This window comes from Helicoverpa armigera, chromosome 7 (assembly GCF_030705265.1).
Source record: "Helicoverpa armigera isolate CAAS_96S chromosome 7, ASM3070526v1, whole genome shotgun sequence".
NCBI lineage: Eukaryota > Metazoa > Arthropoda > Insecta > Lepidoptera > Noctuidae > Helicoverpa > Helicoverpa armigera.
Window position 1 is genome coordinate 2,057,650 of NC_087126.1, and position 24,939 is coordinate 2,082,588.

At 35.8% G+C, this 24,939-nt stretch overlaps 2 protein-coding genes across 5 annotated transcripts in view; both read left to right on the forward strand.

Moving 5' to 3' along the window:
* Nucleotides 1-24,939, forward strand: part of LOC110382218 (axoneme-associated protein mst101(2)) — a 120,709-nt gene that overhangs the window by 79,482 nt on the left and 16,288 nt on the right. For all 4 annotated transcript variants that reach the window (XM_064035560.1, XM_064035559.1, XM_049847562.2 and 1 more), the window contains one exon: nucleotides 5,994-6,050. In XM_064035560.1, the coding sequence (XP_063891630.1) occupies nucleotides 5,994-6,050 (57 nt within the window). The remainder of the gene's footprint in view (nucleotides 1-5,993; nucleotides 6,051-24,939) is intronic.
* LOC126056557 (uncharacterized) lies at nucleotides 6,230-9,078 on the forward strand. The gene is made up of 3 exons (XM_049850027.2): nucleotides 6,230-6,772; nucleotides 7,402-7,626; nucleotides 8,044-9,078. Exons 1-3 carry the CDS (start codon nucleotides 6,656-6,658, stop codon nucleotides 9,076-9,078), a joined length of 1,377 nt encoding a protein of 458 aa, XP_049705984.2. The 5' UTR covers nucleotides 6,230-6,655.

Here is a 24,939-nt window from a genome sequence, read left to right on the forward strand (position 1 = left end):
AAAAAACTATTTTTAGGTGCATCGGCCTAGAAGTCGGTGGCAAAATTAAGTTAGTAACATCCATTAGACACCGAATTCTAGGCCGATGCACCTAAAAAAAGTTTTTTATTTAAAGCTTTTCAGTGATACGAATAGTTGTCACTATCCATACAAGTGGGAAGTTCTCATGAATACAAAGAATATAAGTCCAAATACGAGGTATTTTACATATTCAGTTGTCGAGTTCCCTCGACTTTCTCTGGTCTCCATCATCAGGTCAGTTCCAAACCTTCACTGTTGCAAAGGTCTTGTCAATACAAATAATTTAAGCCCAAACACGAGGTAGTTTACATATTCAGTTGTCGAGTTCCCTCGACCCTCTCCGGTTTGCATCATCAGATCAGCTCCAAATCTTCACTGTTTTGAATAGTGCTTTTAGGCGTACACCTGAGTGTTAAGTTTTTACCCTATGTATGCCTACAACTTTCGAAGGTTGCCCTCGATTTCTCAGGGTTTCCATCATCAGATCCTGACCTGATGACTATGGGACCAACTGGCAGCTATTCCGAGTCGAACAAAAACAGAATCACGTAAATCGGTCTATAAACCTCGGAGTAATCGATGTACATACATAGAAAAAAAAAAAAAAAACATACCGGCCGAATTGATAACCTCCTCCTTTTTGGGAAGTCGGTTAAAAATTATTATAATCAAAACACATATTTCTAAGTTCAATGTTAGCTTGACAGTGGTATTTATTTACTGAAAGGCTCATTAATTTAGTAAACATCTGAATTCTGCCTTATTTGCAAAAAATGATCATTAAATCTTTTTGAAACGATGTAATAAAGAGATGGAGCTTTTAAAACTGTACTTTAATCCATTATTTTGCCGCAGTATCACACGATAACGCCATCATCACCATATTAGGGCGTATTTTAATTTCCTGTGACATCAGCCTACTATCTCAAGTGGGCGCGGCTCACTTTCATCCTTACATAACACTTTTCATTATTACGTCACATAGGAAGTTAATATGTTAAAATGGCTTAATGACATACTTATAGGGACTTGTAACGTGTGATAAGGTGGGGTCAATAAACTGTTATGTAAGTTAAGTGACATTGTGGGCTATTTATGTCGATTCTATGTTAATGTTTGTAGTGTATTTCCTTATTGGGGAAACGGATAAGTTAGGCACGTGTTTGGATGTTTCGTGTTTCGTTTTACGATTAGATGTATCGATGGTTGAGTTCTTGGCTTGAGTTAATATACCTAAAAAGTATATTTTTTGTCTATTCTCTGTATATAAGTTCTATTTTCTGTCTTCTCGTGTATTTTTGATATTCGTATGTAGATAATTTAGGGAATAATGAATAATGAATTTTAATACAACCATATAATTAAAAAGTAATTGCATAAGTCGCATACATTAGGTACTTGTATTTTTGGGAAATGCTTTTTTTTCATTTGTTTTCGCACAATTCAACACAATGTACAACAAACATTGTTCTTGTAACTGATGGAAAGATTAATACAAATCGACGTGGACTGAATGAATTAAGCCCAGTTTGGGCATCAAAAGGGCGCGGCGTGTCTTATGAAACTGTACACAGTTTGCATATGATTATGTTAATAGGGAGGACAGGAAGCAATGGTAGTAACTATTGTGTTTGTTATGAGTTGTGACAAGGGATTTTATTAAGTTTCGGGAGGTACCTACGAGTATGGGGTGGGAAGGTAAATAGAAAACATTCAGAAGCGACGGTGAGAAGTATTCCCTGTGGTTTATGTGGTGTTCTTAGAAAAAAAAATTTGAATTCCTCCTCTTCGATTAAACTTTAAAACCTTACATCATTTGATTATCAGAAAAACTAAGCAATTTATGATTATTTAAATCCAATAGCGAAATGCCTATTACGAAATCAACAATTTCTCAAACATGCCGTAGATCTTCGAAGAAATGTTCGACCACTTTTATTTGAAGTATTTCGCTAGTTGCGTGAGTTAAGCTGTTATATCTTTATACTTTCCAATCGCAGTTCGCGTTTCAACCTCTACACCTACTTATGTCAAACTTTTTGCACTAAAACTTATTCAATTTGCTATTCGCCTAAAGTTTTTCCGAAAATTTGATTTGCTGATTAGAAGAAATATGCCTACAACAAAAGCTAGGTAGCTTTTCCAGAAACTTTATTTTTATCGTAGTGCTCCAAGGCTGTTTTGTAATACCTATTGCTTTAATAAGATTCTTTAGAGGATTAATAGGTGCTAATTTGACAAAAGTGTAAAACTTTACAATTCTGTCAACAAAAACATACTAAATTCTCTTCAGTGGAATGTCATATGTTTTTTTATATGCTAGTATGTCAAGGCTTCATCTATTACTTACACTTTAAAATATTAACAGCGACCACCGTACCACGTGCAATAAATCATAATATCCTCGAACAGTCAAATTTTAATTACATATCTAAGTATCGGTTAACGATGTGGTTGATAGGTTTTAGCCGATCAATCAGATGGTGGTGAAAAAACCTATTTGTACAATGAAACTTAATTTATTTAAGGGACGTTATGAAAATGAAAAGGTAAATAATGCTTCAATAGGCACAGTAACAAAAAATATAGAATTTACTCCATAACTGATAATCTTACGGTTGAACACAGCAAAGCTATACTCACTAGAGGCTCCTTCAAATGCCTTAGCTAATCAAAAAATGCGCATAACCTAATCACTAAAAGAACTTTCTTCGTCATACGAAGGTATTACAAAAGTATACGGCATCTGATATGTTGGCCCCAACTCAATTTGGCAAACCTTCTGATAGTATATCACCTGAACCGGTGCAAGCCCCAACTATTGCCAACGTTGGTATTAGTAGGCTGTTCGGCGGTATTTTCAAAGAAATCTTGGTGTGTGTTGGTATGAATGTTGGCACCAATTATGGAGCAGGTGTGAAGCTTATCTGTCATGCACCAATTGCCATTGCGACTGACACACAATACGCTAATGTTATTGTATAATTCTTCAAATGAATTCGATACCTACCGCAGTTTGTTCCGCGATTGACGAAACATTATGTTTAACCATCCATGGTTTGTAGTGAATTTCATATTAGGTACTGTTTCTTCACATAGATGTAGGTCAAATACTTGGAGGATTTTTAGTCCTTGTGTGATTAAATTGGAAACAAAGTGAAAATGGGTTACTTGAATCCTGTAGAATATTAGATACCTATACGTCTACGATTGTGACAATAGCAATACTTTTAGACTAAAAGCCGTTAAAACGCTAAGTTTGAAAGATAAAGAATAAAACTTGTCCCATAAGGTTTCTTCCAAGAAGTCATTCAGCCATGTCTTTCAAGTCTAGAAGAAGGTTTTATGTTTCGAGTCCTATAATTAAAACCGAATAGTTCAAAGAAACATGCCAAAGTATTTAAAACATGAAATAGATGGACCAGAAAGAAATAAAAACCACAAGCAATATTGAATAGAACTTGAGCTTTTTTGTTGAACTAAAGATTCTAAGAAAAAAAGCTTTGCTGAATCTTTTGTGTAACGCCGAAATATAGTAAACGAGACTAATATTTAATTTGGTTATTAAATAGATACACTTCTTTACTAAAAAACATACTAAGTGTTGTCAGCTTGGTAAGACGTTCCTTAAAATACAAAAAAGAAAGCAGATAAAACAAATCCAAAGAAAAAAGAGCAATGAACTTGATGTATATCTCAATCATAAAGTTATGTTTAACGTTCGAATGTTTGTAAAAGTGATTGCAATTGAAGATAAAGCTACAAGCTGTTTGAACATTGAAGCCACTGGTTTATTGCACGACATGAATCATGAATGGAATCAATAAGCAGTACTCCCGGCATTATTATACTTTAAAATAACATCGCACAACCATAATGTTTAATGATAAATTGATTTGAGTACAAATTATTTTAGGTATTAAGAAATATAACAGATCCTAGCAGTTGACACCAACATTATCTTAGAGGGTCGATGTAGCCTATTCTTGAATTGATCGAATCTGTTAGATAGATAGTAATGAATTAAGAACCTAAATAGAAGAAAACCCATTCCATAAGCAACAATAATGAAATGCAAATCAGCATAGAGGTTTGTTGCTCCTTGATGACTAATTCGAAAAAGGCTGTATCGTACAGATTCCTTTGTCAGGTAGAATGGCAGGATTAAAATGCGTGTCGAATCAGAATTAGCGGGAACAATAATCTGTTGGCGCCATTTTTGGTCTGTCAGTTTGACAAGGGTCAAATGAACTGACATATTTTATTTATGGTACTAATTTTAAGTCTTTGGTTTAGAATGAAGATAAAAATTAGGTGAACAAAGATACGATTTAACCTAGTTTCTAAGATGAAAAGTGATTAACGATCGCTTTTAAGATAACACAAGAAAGAAAGAAAAACAAAACTGTTTTCTTCTCACGCAAGCAGGGAGAGTCGGCTGAGGTAATTGAGTAACAATAGGTAATAACAATTATTTTGCACCTGTTAATGTTAATGATACAGAAGTTTAATTTACAGAGGCAAATAATAAACCGTTAAAGATAGTGAAGCCCCAATGTCCCGTATCCTTTAAGTAATTATATGTATCACTGTGACATAATTTCACATAATAACAATTAGATTTTGATTAAAATCAAAATTAAACCTTGTGATAGGAACGGTAACTTGTGATGGGCCAGAGTGCTAACTGTTAACGATATAAGACGTATGGCAATAAAAGAGAATGGTAACACCATCACTCGAATCCCGCTAACTAATTCTTAGTTTTGCAATTAATTGCGGATTTCAATAACTAATCCATCTTTTGTTTATCCATTAGAGATTGAAGACGTAATTGATATGAAGCTAGTGTCGTAATTCAATATCCAATCGCGGACTACGGATGGCGCGGTCATTGTAATCCACAGTAAATAGTTCTGCTAGACACGGAGTAGTTTATGATGCAGTCACGAATGTCCTTTGTTGTATCCTCATGGAACTGGTGCTGTTTGTACTGACTCGATCAGACCTTGGAATCTGATTAAGCATTCCTTTGAATCCGTTCACTCGATTTGACTTGATTGAGGAATCTTACTAGAACTTTGTAATTGCTAATGATTTATAGATGACTCTATACATACATAGATCTATTGAGTTATAGTATACCTAGTCATCTTTTTTAGAGCCAATATTTACCAAGACTAGTAAGTGAGTGGGTTCAAAACAACTCCTCAAAAAGATATGGTGTAAGGCACTTTTTGAAAGTAAGAATCACTAAGCTCATCAGTCATCTCGTTGTCTCATTACTTTTTCTTATTTCATGGTTGTGTCACTATACCACCTGGTCACAGGACTTCCAGTTCTCTTGTCAGAGGTTATCGTAATTATTTTTTAATGCCACCGGAACTATAAACTCATTATTAAAGAGATAGCATCGCGTCCAACTGCAGATTCTCACTCGGCCATGATTAGCAACATCCCGACACCGCTGTCATTAATCATTAGCTGAGCTTTCCATCCATACTTATCTTTTGCATTTGCACTTGCAACGACCTCTTTGGCATTTGAAATAAGACTTATATTTGTATGTTTAAGTACAAATACAACGTTGTTTGCAAAATAATGAAAGTGCTCATTATGAATCGTATTACTGGCTGTTTAAGTCTGAAATGGTGTGGCGTGTGTTAACGGATGCTAAACCGCGTAAGCTTCTCTCTCAGCGGATGGATGCAGGCACGCCGATCGCTTTCCTGTTATCTTTGTATTGCATATTCAAGTTCTTATTTTGTATCAAATAAAACTATGAATATTATTTGTATTGAATAATACTATGGTAGCAAAAAACCTGAGAAGTTAATGAGGCAGAGACCCAAAATTAAAACTGTGTCTTAGTTTTTTGTTAGTCTACTCTGAAGTCTTTTGTTTAGGATAATTTGTAACTGCTTGTAACTTTTTTATAGCAATTAAAATAAACCCATCTCTCTTTGTTACAGACGCAAAGAATGGACTGCGGAGCAAGTGAGCTGGGCAGGAAACTGCGAGTTGACCAGGTAAATTATTACGTCTGACATAAATACGATAATAATATGTGACATTTAAATTAAACCGAATCATTTCACCGTTATAGTTAATCGAATGGAATGACAGTAGCAAATTGTTGTGCGCGTTGATTAACGGTGTCGAAAAAAAAAACAAAATGCGCATAGATAATCGCTCTCTCGATTGACATAAGTGTCATGTATGTCAGGAGAAGGGGACTTCTGGGCCCAGCAGTTAACTACCTGAAATATGTATTAAAAAAACCGTTACATTTTTTTAAATAAAATCACAAAATATGGTACCAGGATTCTACCCAGGAAGAGAGAAAACTTAAATTAAGATAATAAGACTAAATAATCGATTAAATAATGCCTGAAATGCCTGAATTACTAGTAATCTACTGTATTTTTATTCCGGCAACACTTGTTGGTGGCATGCGTCTGTCACTGACTGACAGATGCACTCGTTTGTTTTCTTTCATTCTGAGTGCGCACATATTTTCCTGGTTTTACTATTTAAACCCACGACCTTGGCTTTTCGACGGATCTTGCTACTCTGAATTACCTGGCTCTCGATTTTGGACAACTGTTACGCCTATCGATTGGATATCGACGACATGGATCGCTGTATGAATTGTACGATTGCGCTTGGTCGCAGTAATTCTATTGGAAGAAAAGTCTTGGAGGATGAGGCGATTTTAACAGTTATTCGTCAGTGGCGTGCATCTCAGCCTGTAAGTTTTTACCCATTTTTTACATATTCAAATCGTGCTTTTAGCAAGCCATTTTAACTTCATATCTATCGGTTTATTGGACAGTATTATATTAGATCAATAGTCAATTAGTTAGCTTAAGGTCTCTGCACACAGCGGCGCGGCGCGGCGGGACGGGACGGCGACGCGACGCTGAGCAGTTGTAATGGACACAGCGGGCGTGGCGCGGCGGGACGGGACGGCGACGCGACGCTGAGCAGTTGTAATGTACTAGAGCGACAGTTACCGTCGCGTCGAGCGGGCGGCTCTGTGTGAAGTCGTCCATAGTATCTAGATGACTACGACTTCACACAGAGCCGTCCCGCTCGTCGCGACGGTAACTATCGCTCTGTGTGAAGTCGTCCATAGTATCTAGTACATTACAACTGCTCAGCGTCGCGTCGCCGTCCGTCCCGCCGCGCCGCGCCCGCTGTGTGCCTTTAAATAGACATATATTTTAATCTGTGGAATGTGGAGTTTGATCATTTCTCTTATAAAAGTGAAGGTCACCCTCGAGTCCCGATAAATCAATTTCGGTCTCGGTTGTGACATCGACATTATTGAACATGCACTAGGGGTTGAACAAGATTTAAATGGTTATGTTATTTCAGGTAACCAGTGAGAACGTTGTATGCCAAGCATGTTGGGACTTGGCCCAAGATGTGGTTCTTGGAAGACGTGCGATTGATGCACCAACCCAAGTTGGCCATTCAAGCGTATGTCTCCGCTGTGGTCGTTCACTCTTAGCCCGGCGGTTCAACCACCTTCTTCGTAATGATTCTGCTCGTGAATCTGCGATATATAATGTGATTAGAGAGTGGATTCTACCACAAACGGTAAGATAGTTTAGTATTATATTTTAAATTATTTAAACTATATCTATACTAATATTATAAAGTGAAAGAGTTTGTTTGGTGCGTTCAACGCACTAATCTCAGAATCTACTAGTCCGACTTTAAAAATCTTGTCTGTTAGATAGCCTATTTATTGAGAATGGTTACATAACATTACGCTACATCCAATAGCAGCGGAGCAGTAAACAAAGATGCTAGTGAAACCGTGAGGTTCAGCTAGTTAAAATAATAAAACATTTATTTGTAAAGCTAACATGATTTAAAACTAGCACTAAATCATAAAAATAAAACACTTAACTGAAAGACAAGGGCACCCGACACAGGTTAGGTTAGGGTTTTTTTTATTACTATCTGGACTACTGTATTATAGTATAATAGTGAATTTTTATTTTTTTGAAGGTGGACGAGGCAAGTCGTATATGCCATTCCTGTTGGATATTAGCAGACAGAGCTGCTGTTCATATGAGTACAGGTCCTTCGACTTCCTCACAAAGTAACCCACCGCCAGCCCAATCATCAGTTGGTGTTTCTGTTGGACAATTGGATGAAAATCATGACAACATTCTACACGAACCTGAGAATGTTTCCATTCAACCAGAACAAAACCAAGGTAATGATGATGTGCATGAACCCTCAGTGGAACTACATTCACCAAGTGCCCCAATTGTGGAACCAGTACAACAGCACCCTGAACCAACAATTGTATTGCCAGATTATATGCGGGCAGTTGAAACAGAGCGACGGTGCTTCATAGAAGGTTGCCAGAGAACTGAACGATATAGAGTTCCTCTAGCAACGAGAAAAATGTTGCTTAATGAGCATAAATATTATGTACCACAAAATAATCGACTTTGTGATATACATTTAGTAATTGAGGCATGGGACTTCCTTGATAGTTTAAGGAGTAATTATTTACAAACATTTACTGCAAGACATATCCAAGATATGTTTACACTAAAAGAAACCCCAAAAGAAAGGTTTTTGAATTTTGAAAATATTGATAATATGGACGACCATGTTGTGCATACCTGGATCGGGTTTACTAAAGTTCAGTTCCGTCAATTATTTGATGAGGTTCCACAATTGATAGAAATTCGTAATAGTTCTTCAGTTTTAGCAGCCTATCTTATCAAATTAAGAAGTGGGGACTCAAATGAAAGATTAGCAACATTATTTAAAACATCTAAGAAAACTTTAGCCAAGTGGCTGTGTCAAGCCCGTGACATATTAACTGAACATTTTGTGCCTCGGCACTTAGGTTTAGAACACATCACTAGAGAACAAATAAAAGAAAGGAACTTAGCCATTCCTAGTGCTTTATTTGAAGGAGATTCTAGGCCCATCGCTATATTTGATGGAACTTACTGTTATATTGAAAAAGCTCTAATTATTTATATCAAAAAACATACAGTTTGCATAAATATAGGAACTTAACCAAACCTTTTTAATGGTGTGCACAGATGGTTACATCATTGATGTTTTGGGCCCCTATCCAGCTACCACGTCAGACTCAGATATAATGAGACATGAATTTTAAGTGGAAACCCACTCCAGGATTTTTCCAAAATGGTGATGTATTTATACTGGATAGGGTTTCCGAGATTCATTACCTTTGTTAAACCAATGTGGATATAGGACATACGTGCCTGCTACTTTGGCGCAGGGTGAAACACAGCTGTCAACACTTGACGCAAACAAATCGAGGGCAGTCACCATTTGCCGTTGGGTCGTTGAGATTGTGAACGGTAGGTTTAAAAGAGATTTCAAATTATTCAGGCAATGTTATTTTAATACAGCCTCAAGAAGTTTAATAAGAGATTTTAAGGTGGCTGCTGCTCTCATAAATAGGTTTCACCCTCCCATAACCGATAGAATAGACTGTGGGGCTATCATTAATCAGATTAATTTAAATATGAATAGACATAACATATTAGGTGATTTTATTGTTAACAACCAATATAATAGACGTAGGGCTGATTTTGAAACAATAACTATTCATAATGATAATTTAAATGATTTTCCCCAGTTGTCATATGATGAATTAATTCTTGTATGCTTAGGTACATATCAATTAAAGCAGGCACGGTCCTATTTTGGTGAACATTTGCGGGGAAATGATGGGTTTATAATAGAAGTGTGCAGGGAGGTAAGCAGCCTTCTTCGACAGCTGTCAGCTTCAAATACTTCTTGGTTATTGCGAGGCCGAATACAATCCCGCCATATAAGTCGCAAAACATATTTTGTTTATATTTTAGTTGATAGCTGTCGAAGAGGACGAGATTCAATATTATCATATTATTGTAATTGTATTGTAGGTAGAAGAACTGTAGGCTGCTGTGCCCATGTAATGTGCATTATATGGTATCTCAGTTGGGCAAGATTCCAAGAAAATATCGTACCCCCTGCACAATTTTTAGATGACATTCTAATAATAATTGAAGATGAATGATAATACATGTTTAATTATTAAGTATATTGGTGTTTTATTTTACTTCCTTCTCCTTTTTAGTTTTAAAAGGTTGGTTCCTGCTGCTTATAGGTTACAGGAAATTGCAAGTAGAAACTTGTCTTCGACTATAGCGAAAGGCCGCGTTTCCACTGACGCGGAGCTGGGCGGAGAGGAGCTTAGCGGTGCACAAATTGACCAATGATTATGCTTGAAATCTCCGCTCCGCTTCAATGGAAACAGTACGAGCGGGTGGAGCAGAGCTGAGCGAATATTCATACATCGAGGCGGTGCAGAGCGGAGGACAGCGAGCATTGGGGTGCAGAGCGGAGGACAGCGGGCGGTACGGAGCGGTGCGGAGCGGGGCGGTGCGTGACTCGCGTGCAGTGTGTCTGTAAAAATGCGCGATTCCAAAAGCATGCTCCACTCCGCTCTGCTCCGCTCACTGACCACTCACCGCTCTTCATCGCTCCTCTCCGCTCAGCTGCGCTCCTCTCCGCCCAGCTCCGCTTCAGTGGAAACACTGACCACTTTTCACCGCTCTTCTCCGCTCCTCTCCGCCCAGCTCCGCGTCAGTGGAAACGCGGCCAAAGTCCAGGGCACGCGCCGGTTGCCGCTGCGTAGGGTGATGTCTCGAAGATCTAACAGGTTAGGCTTTCACATGCTTCATGCATAAAACCATTACACAACCGAAGTGATTCAGAAGTATTTCGCAAATTACATAAAAAATACAATGTTATAATATAACCTAACTTTTACTATAATTCAGATAACTTGGTTTCTGGGTAGCCAAAATTCACCAAATTTTTAGTGAAGCCTTGTTATTATATCCTCTTACAAATAAGGCTACTTTGATTCAGTTAACACCTGGGCCCAGGAACCTATGGAGCCATTCCCTTCTCCTTACGAGGCTAGTTACGTAACCGGTTTGCACACACCTGTAGGAAAAAAAGTAGAGTATCCGATCAGCTGTTTGTAGGTTAGTATTTATTGCCAGCAATTATAAACTCGTTGTAGTCTTATTGCTCGGCAATTACTTCGCGTTTTAAATGTAACCGAACGTCTCTTTCATGAGAGTTTAATCATTTTATTGAATGTAATTAATAGTTATTTTTATTTCATTTATTAATTGCAACACTGCAATTCACGTGATCGATCTTACGTCAGTGTCTTATCAAATCTTTGATTTAGAATTTCTATTCTTTTCATTTACATTGATGACATCGCAGTGTAAGTAGGTAGGAACTTCACTACACTAATAGGTACCAGAATTAAAAATCGAACTCGTAAATTGGAACGCCTTTTATTATTTGATTCAAAAATAATAGAACAAAACGAATATTTGAATCGATTCCATTCAGTATCGAGTCGTGAGGAGTTTATGTAACGGTCCCGTTCTGCGCGTGAGATGGGCCGATATATCGGACACCGGTTATTCGATTCTCCGGTGCGTCCAAATTGCTGAACTTTAAATTGGTATCGATTAAATTGGAAGTAGTGAGAGGATTGATTTATGAATACTAGCGGGCAAGAGATTGTTGTTGGTGATTTAAGATTTTAGGAAATAAATTGCCTGGCAATTGTTTTGTGTCATTTCGCTTTTGTTTAATATTAGTAACAGTAAAATATGCCTTAAGTTGTTTTCGTGGGAAACAGATCACAGAAGTACCTTCTAACAACCCAGCAAAGGAAAAAGCAGCATTTTAGCTCATAATGCGAAAAGGTAGGTATATTAACTGTTATCAATAAAAACCATATCATAAGAAGACTATGTCTTAGAAGAACAATAGATCACTGATTACTTTTACGAGCATAAAAATGGAGAAAATAATATCGATTGATTCAATATTAGTCATCGAAGTTACCGACCTCCTTTCTACGTTCGTCGAAAATTAGTCGATTGTTCACATAATCATCTGAATCGACTACAATTGGATTACGCAATGTCATTGAAAATTATTTTTATTGATTTACATACGTGATTATTGGCAATTACGACTAAAGTGGTACTCAGATACACACACCAAAGGCAGGCAAATCATGTAACTTAGAACATGCAGATTAAGTACATAAGTTTATATTCCAATTGATATATTGAGATCCGAATTTTATGTTGCGTACATCAACTTTCTTAGCAAACCATTTAATCTTTCTCATATGCAAAATATATTCATATATCTCTCATTAAAATTACCATTATACTAGAAATTCACATTATCAAATCCGGATGCCGGAGCCACGAGCGCTAAACAAATCTTACGCACGTCCAATTCATAGATCATCTCTACAGAACCTGTTTGCCTTAAGTTGACAACAATGCTTGTATACTAGAGAGCTTTCAAAATGCTAGTCCAGGATATTTATGATAGCATTGTGAACATTAACCTCGTGCACACACATAAGCGACGCTATAAAACTTGACCCAGTCTGCTGAGCGAAGAAAGTTTAATAAAATATTGGTATGTCATTGACGGCTACGCGTGCCTATTTGTTGTTTTATGTTGTTTAATTGTCCAATACGGATATAAGTGACGATGGTCGAGTTGTAACTGTTCTTTGGGGCATTCATAATTATTGTCAAGGACATCGATGATCCAGGGATTGGGCCATCTTAATTTGACAAAAGAAATATGGACTGTTTAAGTAGGCCAGAACGAGTTAACAGTAAAGTACAACTCAACAACAGCTGAATCTATTTGGACGTAAATGTATGGATAGATATAGCTTAGCAACAAGAAACGAGCATAGGATACTTTTTAGCGCCTTTGCAAAACGGGAAATGTGTAGTTCCTTCGGGATGCGGGATCTTCTAGTACCTACATTTGTATGATTTCGCGTCAAAATTCCACGAGTTAAAGATTTGCAACTAAACTAGAGATCTTTCTTTCCCAATAACTTACAAGCCAATATTAATATCATGCATATCTATCAGTAGGGCGCGTGCACATTGTCAAACAGTGCGCGCTCGTGGGAACAGACGCACAGACATATTGGCGAATCATCGTGTCTATGAGTTTCTCTTGTTTGTCTCTCTTGGCCTCTTTTTAGTTCGGTGTTTGATCTACCGGTAGAGAATTTTATACTATTGATGGTTATCAAAATAGCAAGATTTTGGTTATACAACTGGGTAGGTACCTAATTCGCAGAAACAATTACAGTAATTAATTCGGCAGAAAAGCTAGAGGTCTTTTTGGGATACATTTCCTTGAAATTAAAAGTAACATCAGGAAAGTGCATAAAAAATACAGCAATTATATAGAAAGTGGGCTCGCGCCAGAGAATTCGGGCAAATGCAAAAATTTTGATTTGGGTAAATTACGATTCACCCAGATTTTATACGTTGACATTCGAACGGTGGTTGGACGTCACCGCGGTGATCCATCATGGACCGTACCAGACCGGTCCGGATGAACGGTAAAGCTGCCATAAGGCGAAGTTTCCATGACACCACAAATTCAAGCAATACCAAGAATAAACCCACAAAAAATTACGGATAAATAGCATTATTTCAAATAATCTGAAAGCCTGTTTTTAACTGTTTTATGAAAACTAAAACGAGTGCTTTATTTTTACGTCTTCAGACAAAAGCGGTTTTGTGGTTTTTGTATGCGATAAAAACTGACACTTCGAAGAAATATGAATTGCTGAAATGCTTGTTGCAGGAATTTTCCTTAAAATAATGTAATTTATAAGTATCACAGTTAACTTATGTATTTCATAAAGTCATTTTCTACGTAGAGGCCTGATAAACAGTTTTGGTCTAATCTCAAATATTTTAGTTACTTCCTTATTTTCTCCTCAATTTTCTAGCAACAAAGAAATCCCCAGTACCAGCCATACAGTCTAACCATTAACTGTCGGATGTCGACTTCTACTACATTTTTTAGCGTGCACACATTTCCGCTGTTGAGTACTTACCCTTAATGACCGGGGAGTACCTGGCTCGAGCAGGTTATACCCGTTTCAATGTGGACTATTAGGTTATGTCCTTTGCCTTACAACTTACTACTGATTGACGAGAGCCCGTGATTGTCAGTGGTGATTGACTTCTAGTTGTGCTTCCGATAGCAATAACGGCTTCTTGTAGTCAAACTAATCTTTGATTGAAATAATATTGTCTGGTTCTGAGTTTTAATGCCAAAATGCTGTGATCTAATTTTTCACTAACAACGTGAAGACGACATTATAAAACGTACAATTTTTTTTTAAAGCAAATTGCCGTGCGCCTTATAGCTTCACAAGTTTTAACTGCAAAACCAGCATTAATATTCTTTAGTAACAGAATTTTGTGAGGGACTAAGAAAACAAAATAGCTTGCATTCTAAGACTAAAAATATTCCAGAAATATATCTATCCGCCTGTCAAACATGGTATTTACGCTATGTCCCCCAAGAACAGATTCGTGGGAGATGCACAATGCACATGTCTTCAAACAGATATTTTCGTTTCTTATCTGCTAAATTTTATCTAAAATACCCCTTTTTCTCTCGTGCCTTATTACCACGAGGATAATGAAAATAAAAAATCTTTATGTATGACATAACTTAGTTCCATATTTTCTTCCATCAATCTTACCAGGGACTCATATCTCAAGACAGGTCATTTGACTAACCGAAGTAATCAATAACCGATATTAACAGTACATATCAGCGATGCCAACAGAGATTATGTAACAACTTGTACTAGGAAAGCTGTTAATGTGTTGCAACACGCATGCAATAGATTTTGTACTGCTGTTCAATGTAGGTGTTAATTGGATAAATGCAGTGTAAGGTTTAGACAGGCGAGCTGTTGATTGATTTGTGAACCTACGTCACATGGTTATAGAGTTTAATTAAAAATGTGATGGATTTCTAAGCGATTAAGCCCTGTTTGTCTATCATGTGTTTTAGTTTTCAGTGTATATTTTCTCAGGTTAGCTTTATTCTTAAAACCGGCCGATCTCAAAGCTTTCTTACGTGTTCTTTTTACCTGCAAATCTGTATTTATCATTATTATGTAAAAATGTAAAAGTTCTTCATGTCGTCAAGTTATTTACTGCTTCACTTCGGTATTGTGCAATTTAACCTTTTACTTGACTTTCATACATTCTTGGGCAGACCTCAGGTATACTTAAAACCTGTACCTAAGTGGGACATATCAATGAGCCTTTCGTCTTTCTAGCTGTTTACAACAGATTTTTGACGGGAAACTAGTACTGCTATGTCAATAAGGAAATTTTTGTTTTCTATTGTATTTTGTTTTATTGCGGAAGATGTTATAAGGAAATTCGCACTTTGTTATTAAAATTATTGCTTTGTTAATAAAGACTGTCTGATTGTAACGTTATGCCATTAGATTTGATAATGCCATGACTCACACAAAGAAATATTTTAATGCAGTTAAACTCATAATCGAAACATTCCATAGTAATGATAATGCAAGATTCAATCAAAATACGTTGCTACAACAATTTTCTCAATGGTCTCCCAAAAAAAAAACTTGAACTTGTAACCTATTATTAAATTCATTCATAAAATATCGGGCGTTATGCTGACAACCATTATTTTGAAGCTCATTTAGATAAAAATAGTACTTATTACCTAGCAGATAAGACTCAAGTAAGCAACAATAGTATTGTGGTAGCATTTGATACAGGTAACTTAAAAATGCTCTTGTGATCCCTTTTTGGTTGTCTACATTCATTCCTTAGAACCGGTTTGTCAGTCGGGTTCATTCAGTGAACTATGTTTTAGATTTTTTTCTCATGTTCGGTATCATGTTACACGACTTTTTTGGGAATACTTCCATTTTTTTGGGGTTCAGCATCGTTTAGATAGAGAATTTGATGAATGGTCATTTAGTTATGGAATTTATAAATGATTGCACTAGAAACATGTCATTAGATGTTACTTTTAAGGAGAAGAAACAGGTAAGGTCTGCTATGCTCATTAAAGTTATTACGAAAACAAGGTGATATAAATTAAAATATTATTCCCTACAAGTCCACGAATACACATAATTAGACATAATTAAATAACGTGCTCATTTTCAAGTTATAGCTAGGCTTATATGTATCTTTGGTGATTCAAGCCTCGGTCACGCTTCATTGACGCTCATGACAAGTAAATGTACTAACGGAAGTGCTTGCATTCCCACGTGCATCAGAATTTGCGCAACTCATCATGTCTCGATAACCAGACTTGGGAGATTTTATCTTGTAAGGCTGCTGTGGTTGAAGACTGAGGTTTAATAAACACCTTTTTGGCTACTTTGTTCTCACACTTTTATAGATGCAATTAAAATTTGGGATGTCTCACATGAAGTGGACATTTTCATAGGTTGATATTGATAATGTAAATAAATCATCTAACTAGATTTGTCACAGAGCTTTGTCAGTGATGCAATGAATGTTTAGTAAATGAGCCAGATGCACTCTCAAGAACGGTCATAAGAAATCGTCTTCTTAGCTATCTCCATTAATAGTTAATTCCACTTCAAAGAAAAATGTGCACACTATCTCGAAATCTCGAATCTCGCATCTAACTTGGCGATACCCACAGAGCGTGTCCATATCTTTAAAAGTATCGCATTACTTAAAAATCATGGAGAATCTCCAACATGATCATAAAGATAGCACAAACATATGAAATGGTCATCGTACAGGTGTTCCACCCACATGGGACGAAGTGGTCCACCGTCCCACTTCTGTCCACTTTCCCAAAGCGTCTACATGTGCGGGTCACAAGTTTACGAACCTACTTTTATTGTGATTTGTATGAGAACTGTATTATAATCGTGGTTAATAAATTTATTTTTGGGCCCGATTCGTGTGGGTGCTATTCTATTGGATATTATATTTTGATTGATAAACAATTAAGTTTTGATATCTGATGTTGCTTCGAAATAAACTATTAAACTTGCTGTATAAAATGTTTGCTCCTAATGCAGGTCAAACCATTTAATTTTTGCTTCACATTTAATGACTTTTAAAGTATGTATGTAATCTTACAGGTTACAGAATGAGATCAAAATGTCGTAAAACTGTACTCGTTTAATCTTAATGCAGCTTTTGTCATCCTCCGAGCCTTTTTCCCAAGCTATGTTGGGGTCGGCTTCTAGTCTAACCGGATTCAGCTGAGTACCAGTGCTTTACAAGAAGCGACTGCCTATCTGACCTCCTCAACCCAGTTACCCGGGCAACCCGATACCCCTTGGTTAGACTGGTGTCAGACTTACTGGCTTCTGACTACCCGTAACGACTGCCAAGGATGTTCAATGACAGCCGGGACCTACAGTTTAACGTGCCATCCGAAACACAGTCATTGGTGTCTAAGATATACTTAGAAAGTACATACAAACTTAGAAAAGTTGCATTGGTACTTGCCTGACCTGGAATCGAACCCGCGCCCTCATACTCAAGACGTTGGTTGTTTGCCCACTAGGCCACCACGACTTTTTACCACACCAGCTTTTGTATGTCACTATAATACGGCAGTAAAAATCTTTAAGCACCTCGTCGAACTACTCGCTACAATTTAAAATACCGTGTCCACTGATTGGCTGCCATTCATATATTACATGAACAGTTTAGGCACGAATTCCTATAAAATAATGGATCGTTAAAGAAAATCGAAAAACAATGGGCGTCCAATCGATTGCATAATCGATTAATCGAATGTAATCGATACGAAACGTGGATGCAGCGGTGAAAGTCGGCCGGCCGGTGCAAGCGCATCACTGAATGTCAAAGGTTTCGGCGACGACCCAGCTTTTTATGAAACTTGTTATCACCATCGAACACGTTTTATCTTTAGACGTTTATTTATCTTCTCAATTAAGTTGTCACTTGTCTTATTTAGTTATTGGTATATTGTGTAGTTTGAGATTAATGGCTCGCTCGTTTGGCAACATGACGTTAGCTATAGTTTTAATCTATGAGTAAGTATGTATTTTAAGATAACATTGTAAATTGATGATAAAAATATTTAAAAAGAATTGTGGCCATTTGAACATCTTGCTTGAGACCAAGGTCTTCATTGCCTTTGACTTTTAGGACTTCAAAGATTCACACCATAATTTCCCTAATTCTTTTATCAATCTTCAACAACATGTCTTCAGTAGGTCCTAGAGAGCTAACTCGGAAGATCCCACCACATAGTAGGAACAAGTTATTCCTTGGTAATGACCGTCATTACGGCTTACAACGGGAGGGTCGGATCACAGTTAAGGTCGCACTTTCCCATGTGTTGCCTTTTATTTTGTTTGCATTACATGTATTAGAGCTTTGCCTTTTAAGGTTAAAATTGAAGAAGGGATGGCAACATTTCTGTCACACTAATTTGTCTTTATATTATTGCATTGTCTTTTTTATGGAAAATACTCAGGACGAATAAGGATTTTTTGGTGGCGCTGCTTTTCAGTCGCAACTTACATAAGTGCCTACACAAGTTCTCTTTGAATAGCCTCAATGTAATTAGCCAGTCTTGTAAGTAGAAATTAATTAAAGCAAATAAGTTCTCCGGGATATATTAGCGTCATAAAAAGCCCAAATTACCATTAAACCACATGAATGAACAACTTGTTCAATTTCTCTCAAAACCTATCAAGTAGTAATCGCTAGGACCTGCTCACGACTAGTGCGGCGCCTTAATCGATAACTTTCGATTTATTACAAGATCGATCCCGTCGATAGTGTTGGATTTATACCGAGTTACGATAAACATGAATTATCGTGTCTGTCTGTGTTACATAGCGTTATTTACAGCATTTCGTGTTATGTGATTTATAATCGGTATGAGAACTTGTTTTGTGCAGTCTAAAGTATTAATTCGTCGATTTACTTTGTCAACTTCATGGCAGGCAGTGAAATTTTAATTTATAAACACCGATTGAGTTACGATAATCATGTAAATAGCGCTGTTGGTATCAATGTTATTTAGTTTGACATTTATGATTTGATTGAGAACTGTGATTGAATTTCAGTGACTAGTATTCTTGTTCATGGAAATATCTCAATTGAATACAAATCATAACCTAAGTATATATTTTAACTATAAGCTTGTATTGTAAAATTCCTTAACTGATTCGGCTCAGCAGACTTAATGTTATTTTCTGAGATTACGATAAACAGCTTCTATGTCGATAAATCAGTGCACTGCATTAAGTCATTGACGTATTAACAAAAAATAAAATTCACGCACAAACTTCACACAGCTTCGTGTGAAAATGTTTCAGATGTGGAAATTGAATCTTGAGACTTAATATTAATTCTTCCATTGCCAACCAAATGGCATTAGTTTATCATTGTTAAGGTTCGTGACTTGTCAATTTGGATAGAAGTGTAATTTCTTGCTATTATTATCACTTGTGACGAAATAAGACCTTTTGGCATTTAATAATTGAAGGGAAAAGAGCTAGTATATTTTATAGAAAATTTGTATGGACATATTAGCAGAACATTTTTTTTTATACTGCTACTCTCTATTTGCTCCCTTATATCATCTCATATCCAAGAAGTAGTTGTATACATGATTTACAATGTTTGGATTAATATGTTTCAAAAGATGCATCTACTTACTTTCCATATAATTTATTCCCAAAAACAAAAATTACCTTCTTACTTTACGATCCTCCCTTTCAGCTTACTAAGCAGTAGCCATATGTTACAATCATTCGTTTGAGAAAACAGATCACGTTGTAAGTGTGCGTGATGGAAATACAGAGGTTTTGTTGTATGTGTGTGTAAATAAACCGAAAACTTTACGACATCCTATTGTATGTGTTCGGGTGATTGATAAAAGTAAGAGTTTCAATTGTTTTGACCTTACTGCTAGCAGAAATCCTCTAGCCAACTCTAATTGCAGGTTTATTTAATTCAATTCTAATAAAGGTATTACAAAATTCATTTCCACAAAAGGAATTAAAGATAAACAAGTTCCTAAACACGCATCAGCAATTAACTCACATACCGTATCAGAATTAATAACTGGAGCCCTTGAAACAAACGTCAGTTCCAAATCTATTGTTCTAAAACATTATGAAACAAAAGTCGAACAATGAAACATAAGAATCAATATACTGGCAAATAGTCTAAAGCTGTCGAAGTACTTGCAGAGCATGGGAACTGGGCCAAATAAACTGGCTTTGAACAAATACTCTATGACTTGGACATTATCAGAGTTGCAAGGACATTTTATGCCTAGGACAAAGTAATAGGGATATTGTTGCGAAAGGGCTGTAATGTACAGACTCTATAGTAGTTAAGTTTGATTCAATAAACTTTTGAATGGGTCTTCAAATGTAAACTAGATAACTACAAATAAAGATGGTCTATACCTGATTAAATATCTACGTTATTACATAAATATGATACTGTTTTATTGATTTTAATATCGATAATATTTGAAAGTATCAATGACCTCTTGAACCGCGGTTCATTGTCTTACCTTTGAAGTTGTCAATCAACCGCTTTGTTAAACCAACTGATACTCGTGTTTAGTTAAGAAACTTGATATTTACATTCAATTTAGGCAAGTACATAATCAATAGCGAAAACATGACTCATAGATACGTAAGTATAGACATTATAAAAAATAACCGGGTCACGATACCAGTTTTTCGGCATATCGACATACGTCATCGAGCATTGCCCATCCCTATTGAATCTTTGAACAATATTTGACTTTCTTAGCTTTCATTACGGATACTAATTGCTTAGAACAATACAGTGAAAGTTCTGGTCAGATTCCAAATGGTTTTAGAATTAAATAGTGATTCAAAGCAAGTCGGCATGATTGTCGTCATTAAGTACGTGAGCTCTGATGGACTGGATTTGCCGATCGTTATTTGTTATTCCTCCAGAGTATGAAATGGACGATCACTTACTTAATTTGGCTCGAAATGTTGGCAAGCTGAAGTTTGATTGGTTTGATGTGCTAAATACAAATGCGTTTGTTTATTGTGTAATTTATTTTGGTTACACAATTGAAGTTAAATGTAAAAGTTATCTTTTCAATTAGTGAAGCCAAATATCGTCTATTTTCAGACAGTGAATGTATTCTAGACTTTTCTCAACAATCTTTAGACTTTCAGGCTTCTGAAACTCACGACTGCTAAAGATGTTCAAATGACAGTAAATACTTAATTATTCCTTTATTGCAATCAAATTATAAATCAAGAATCGATATCAGAATGCATCGATACAATGGTCTAATCGATCAATCAAATCACAACCCTATCGAATCAGGGCAGCATGATCTCGCAAATAACTACAGATGATCACATGAGCATTGCAACTTTCTATCGACTTTCGCTAATCGAATAGTAACGATTCGCAAGGGAATCGAGAAGTGTAATAGCAATTATTATTATCTCGGTATCGAATAATTGGTTCCAGCTTAGTGCCTATTTGAATTAGATGTAGAGTATTAAAGCTGTACCTTCACGTACAATAAATAAAATATCAACTGTTAAGATAGAAGAGAAGATGGTTACCAAAATCTGAGGGCACGGCAGTGCCCCAGCCAAGACTCGAGCAAAGCGGGCACGGCCGTACCATCTTTTCTCGAAGCGTTTCGCGGCTATTTCAGCCCCCTGTATCTTCCATGTGAACAAAGCTAGGAGTTTAGGTTTTCGATGACCAAGAGTAAGTATTAGAACAAGCTCAGTCCCAAAATTACAAGAAATTTGAATAAATAGTTTACGAGTTATGAGCGATCAAAGTTACACCATTTTGTCACTGACTCACTCACTGACCGATCATCAAAAGTCTAAGGTACTTCTAGCAAACTTAGAACCTTCAAATTTGGCACCAAGATAGGTTATTGGCTACATATAAAGGGAAAATTATAAAAACCTTAAAACTTAATAAAAAAATAGGAAACAAATTTATATTTGCGGTTTTTCAAGAACATTGTGTATGAATTTTGACTGCATTGATAACTTTGTTATTTATTTATGTACAAAATGTTACTATTTGTTTTATTGTTACGTAGTGTGGTATATTGTTATTATGTATTAAATATACATACATAATGAATAAAAATGCTAGGTTAAAATAAAATGAATAATGATAAAATCCTTCATATTAATGCAGTGCGATAAATACTGCATGCTCGCTCGATAGATGGCGTTGTCCTGGTCTAAATCGCGCTACGGTTTTTAGTTAAAAAAAAAACAAATAATTTCATGTGATAGCGCCATCTACCTCTGAAATAAATCTCTTTTATTCTAAAAGATATTCGATTAAAAAATTCGACAATTTCGAAATTGTTTAATTTATTTAAAAAAAATGTTGTTTACGTGCTAGTTTAGGTCTACATATTTAGTTTGTTATATATTTAGTTAGTTGCATGTAATATACTTAGAGAAGAAGGAGACCTACAAAAAATAAATTAGATCCCACCAAAAACATTAAATGTAAAAAAAGCCAATCCTCTACGCAATTCCTCCACCGTAAAAAGTTTTGAGATCGCATAGAAGCCAAGTCCTGTTCAACTTTATTTGTAATAATAAATCAATATTTTGTGACTATATCAATAGTTTTATTCACATTACAATAATATTGTCTTGGCCATGAGCACAAGTTAATAGTCGCTCCCTGAAATAATGTGTAAATACCATTGAATTGATAAATTCTATATGGACATGATTTTACGATTGGACTGATTGGAATTTGAGATCACCATGGACCAAACATGCGCCATAGGAAATGTGCAGTTCATGATTTTGGATGATACTGACTGTCGGTCATTTAGTAACAATTGAAAAAACTAAAAGTATTTAATTCTGTGATATTAAACTTCATGATTGACTTTCATCTCTCCAAGATATGCTGTATTATATTTGTAGTTTATTGTGCTCATGGCCAAGTCAATATTATTGTAAAGTGAACGAAACTATTGATATGGTCACAAAATATTGATTTATTATTACAAATAAAGTTGAACAGGACTTGGCTTCTATGCGATCTCAAAACTTTTTACGGTGGAGGAATTGCGTAGAGGATTGGCTTTTTTACATTTAATGTTTTTGGTGGGATTATTATTTTACAATAATTGAATATAGCCCTAAATGTTATATTCATACCAATTTTGTATCACCTAGAAAATCTTTTTCAGGTCTGACATTTAAACTCATGAGAATCAATAACAAACTTATATTTAATCTCTCTCTTGGTAAATAATATAAGCGTGTTAAAAAGAAACAGTAGACACACTATTTCCAAATAAATTTTCACGCACATCAATGAAAATTTTGTAACGCACAATATTGGTAATCGTATAACATTTCGCGCCAAATCATGACATTGTTCGTAACTGATTTTACGGTTTTTGTCGTAATATAACCCACCCAAAACACAAATGTGAAAGACTGCCAAGTTCGATAATATGGGAATGCTTCGCCTATAAAAGAAGTGAGATCTGAATAAGTACCAAGTTCCATACACATACCTCAGTTAAAAATAGTTACTTTTTAATGATGTTACTTGGCAAGTTTTCATACACCTTGTTATAAACCTACTAAACGCAATGAATCAAGTATTTAATTTTCTATTAAAACTTGCCAAGTAATCATCATTAAAAAGTAACTATTTTTAACTGAGGTATGTGTATGGAACTTGGTACTTATTCAGATCTCACTTCTTTTATAGGCGAAGCATTCCCATATTATCGAACTTGGCAGTCTTTCACATTTGTGTTTTGGGTGGGATTTCATTTATTTTTGTAAGGTTGTTTATTCTATTTTTTTCTTATGATGAAGTTAGTTAAAGAAATGTCTCATTTATACTATTTTTTAGATTTTTTAATATGCACTATGTTTCTTACAAAGAAATGAACTAGATTAACTAAATGGACTAGATTTACCAACTGACTGACATGACATGTTATCATATATTATGTTCGTGGATCAAAGTTACACATTCGTTATTTTCGAAAGTGATTCACACTTGGCCGTTTTCAGATTTTTACTTTACTTTGACTAAATACGAACCTTTTTACCATTCGAAGATATATTATATAAATATAAATAAATTTAGTTCGTTTTAGTTCCTTAGGGGTATAAATTTACACCGGGTATAAAACACCTTCATTATTTTGAAACCGACTCACACTTGGCCATTTTCAGATTTTTCCCTTTACCTTGACATAAAGACCTACCTCCATGCCAAATTTCAAGTCGATACGACCATTAGTTCCTTAGGGGTATAAATTTACACCGGGTATAAAACACCTTCATTATTTTGAAACCGACTCACACTTGGCCATTTTCAGATATTTCCCTTTACCTTGACATAAAGACCTACCTCCATGCCAAATTTCAAGTCAACACGACCATTGGAAGTGGTCTAGGTTTTTGATGAGTGAGTCAGTCAGTCAGTCAGTCAGTCAGTCAGTGAGTGTATAGTAAAAATAGCGATTTTCTGACGTCAATATCTCAAGACCTACAATAGGTATATTAATGAAATTTTGTATTTTAGATAAGTGAGGGGGTCTCAACAGATACTAGAAATTTGATATGCGTAAATAAAATAGATTTTGAGTTACAGGGGGGTCGAATTTGGCCCGAAATGGTTCGTGTAATATAACCCACGGCCGGTGTGTCGCTTTTTTTGCTCGAACTTGGCGGACACACTGCCGTGTGTCTAGATGCGTAACATTACCGTATAAGTGATGATGTATATTTGCGTAAAAATTATGAATTATTAACTTTTTTTAGCGAACATTGATTTTAACACCATTCGTTAAAGTATGAATGATTGGAAGTTTGATGAAACATATTATATGGCGTTTTAAATAGTAGGTACCTATTTAGTAATCTATGGTAGTTTTTGAACATTGAAAATGCCAAACAAATTCTTACAAGTT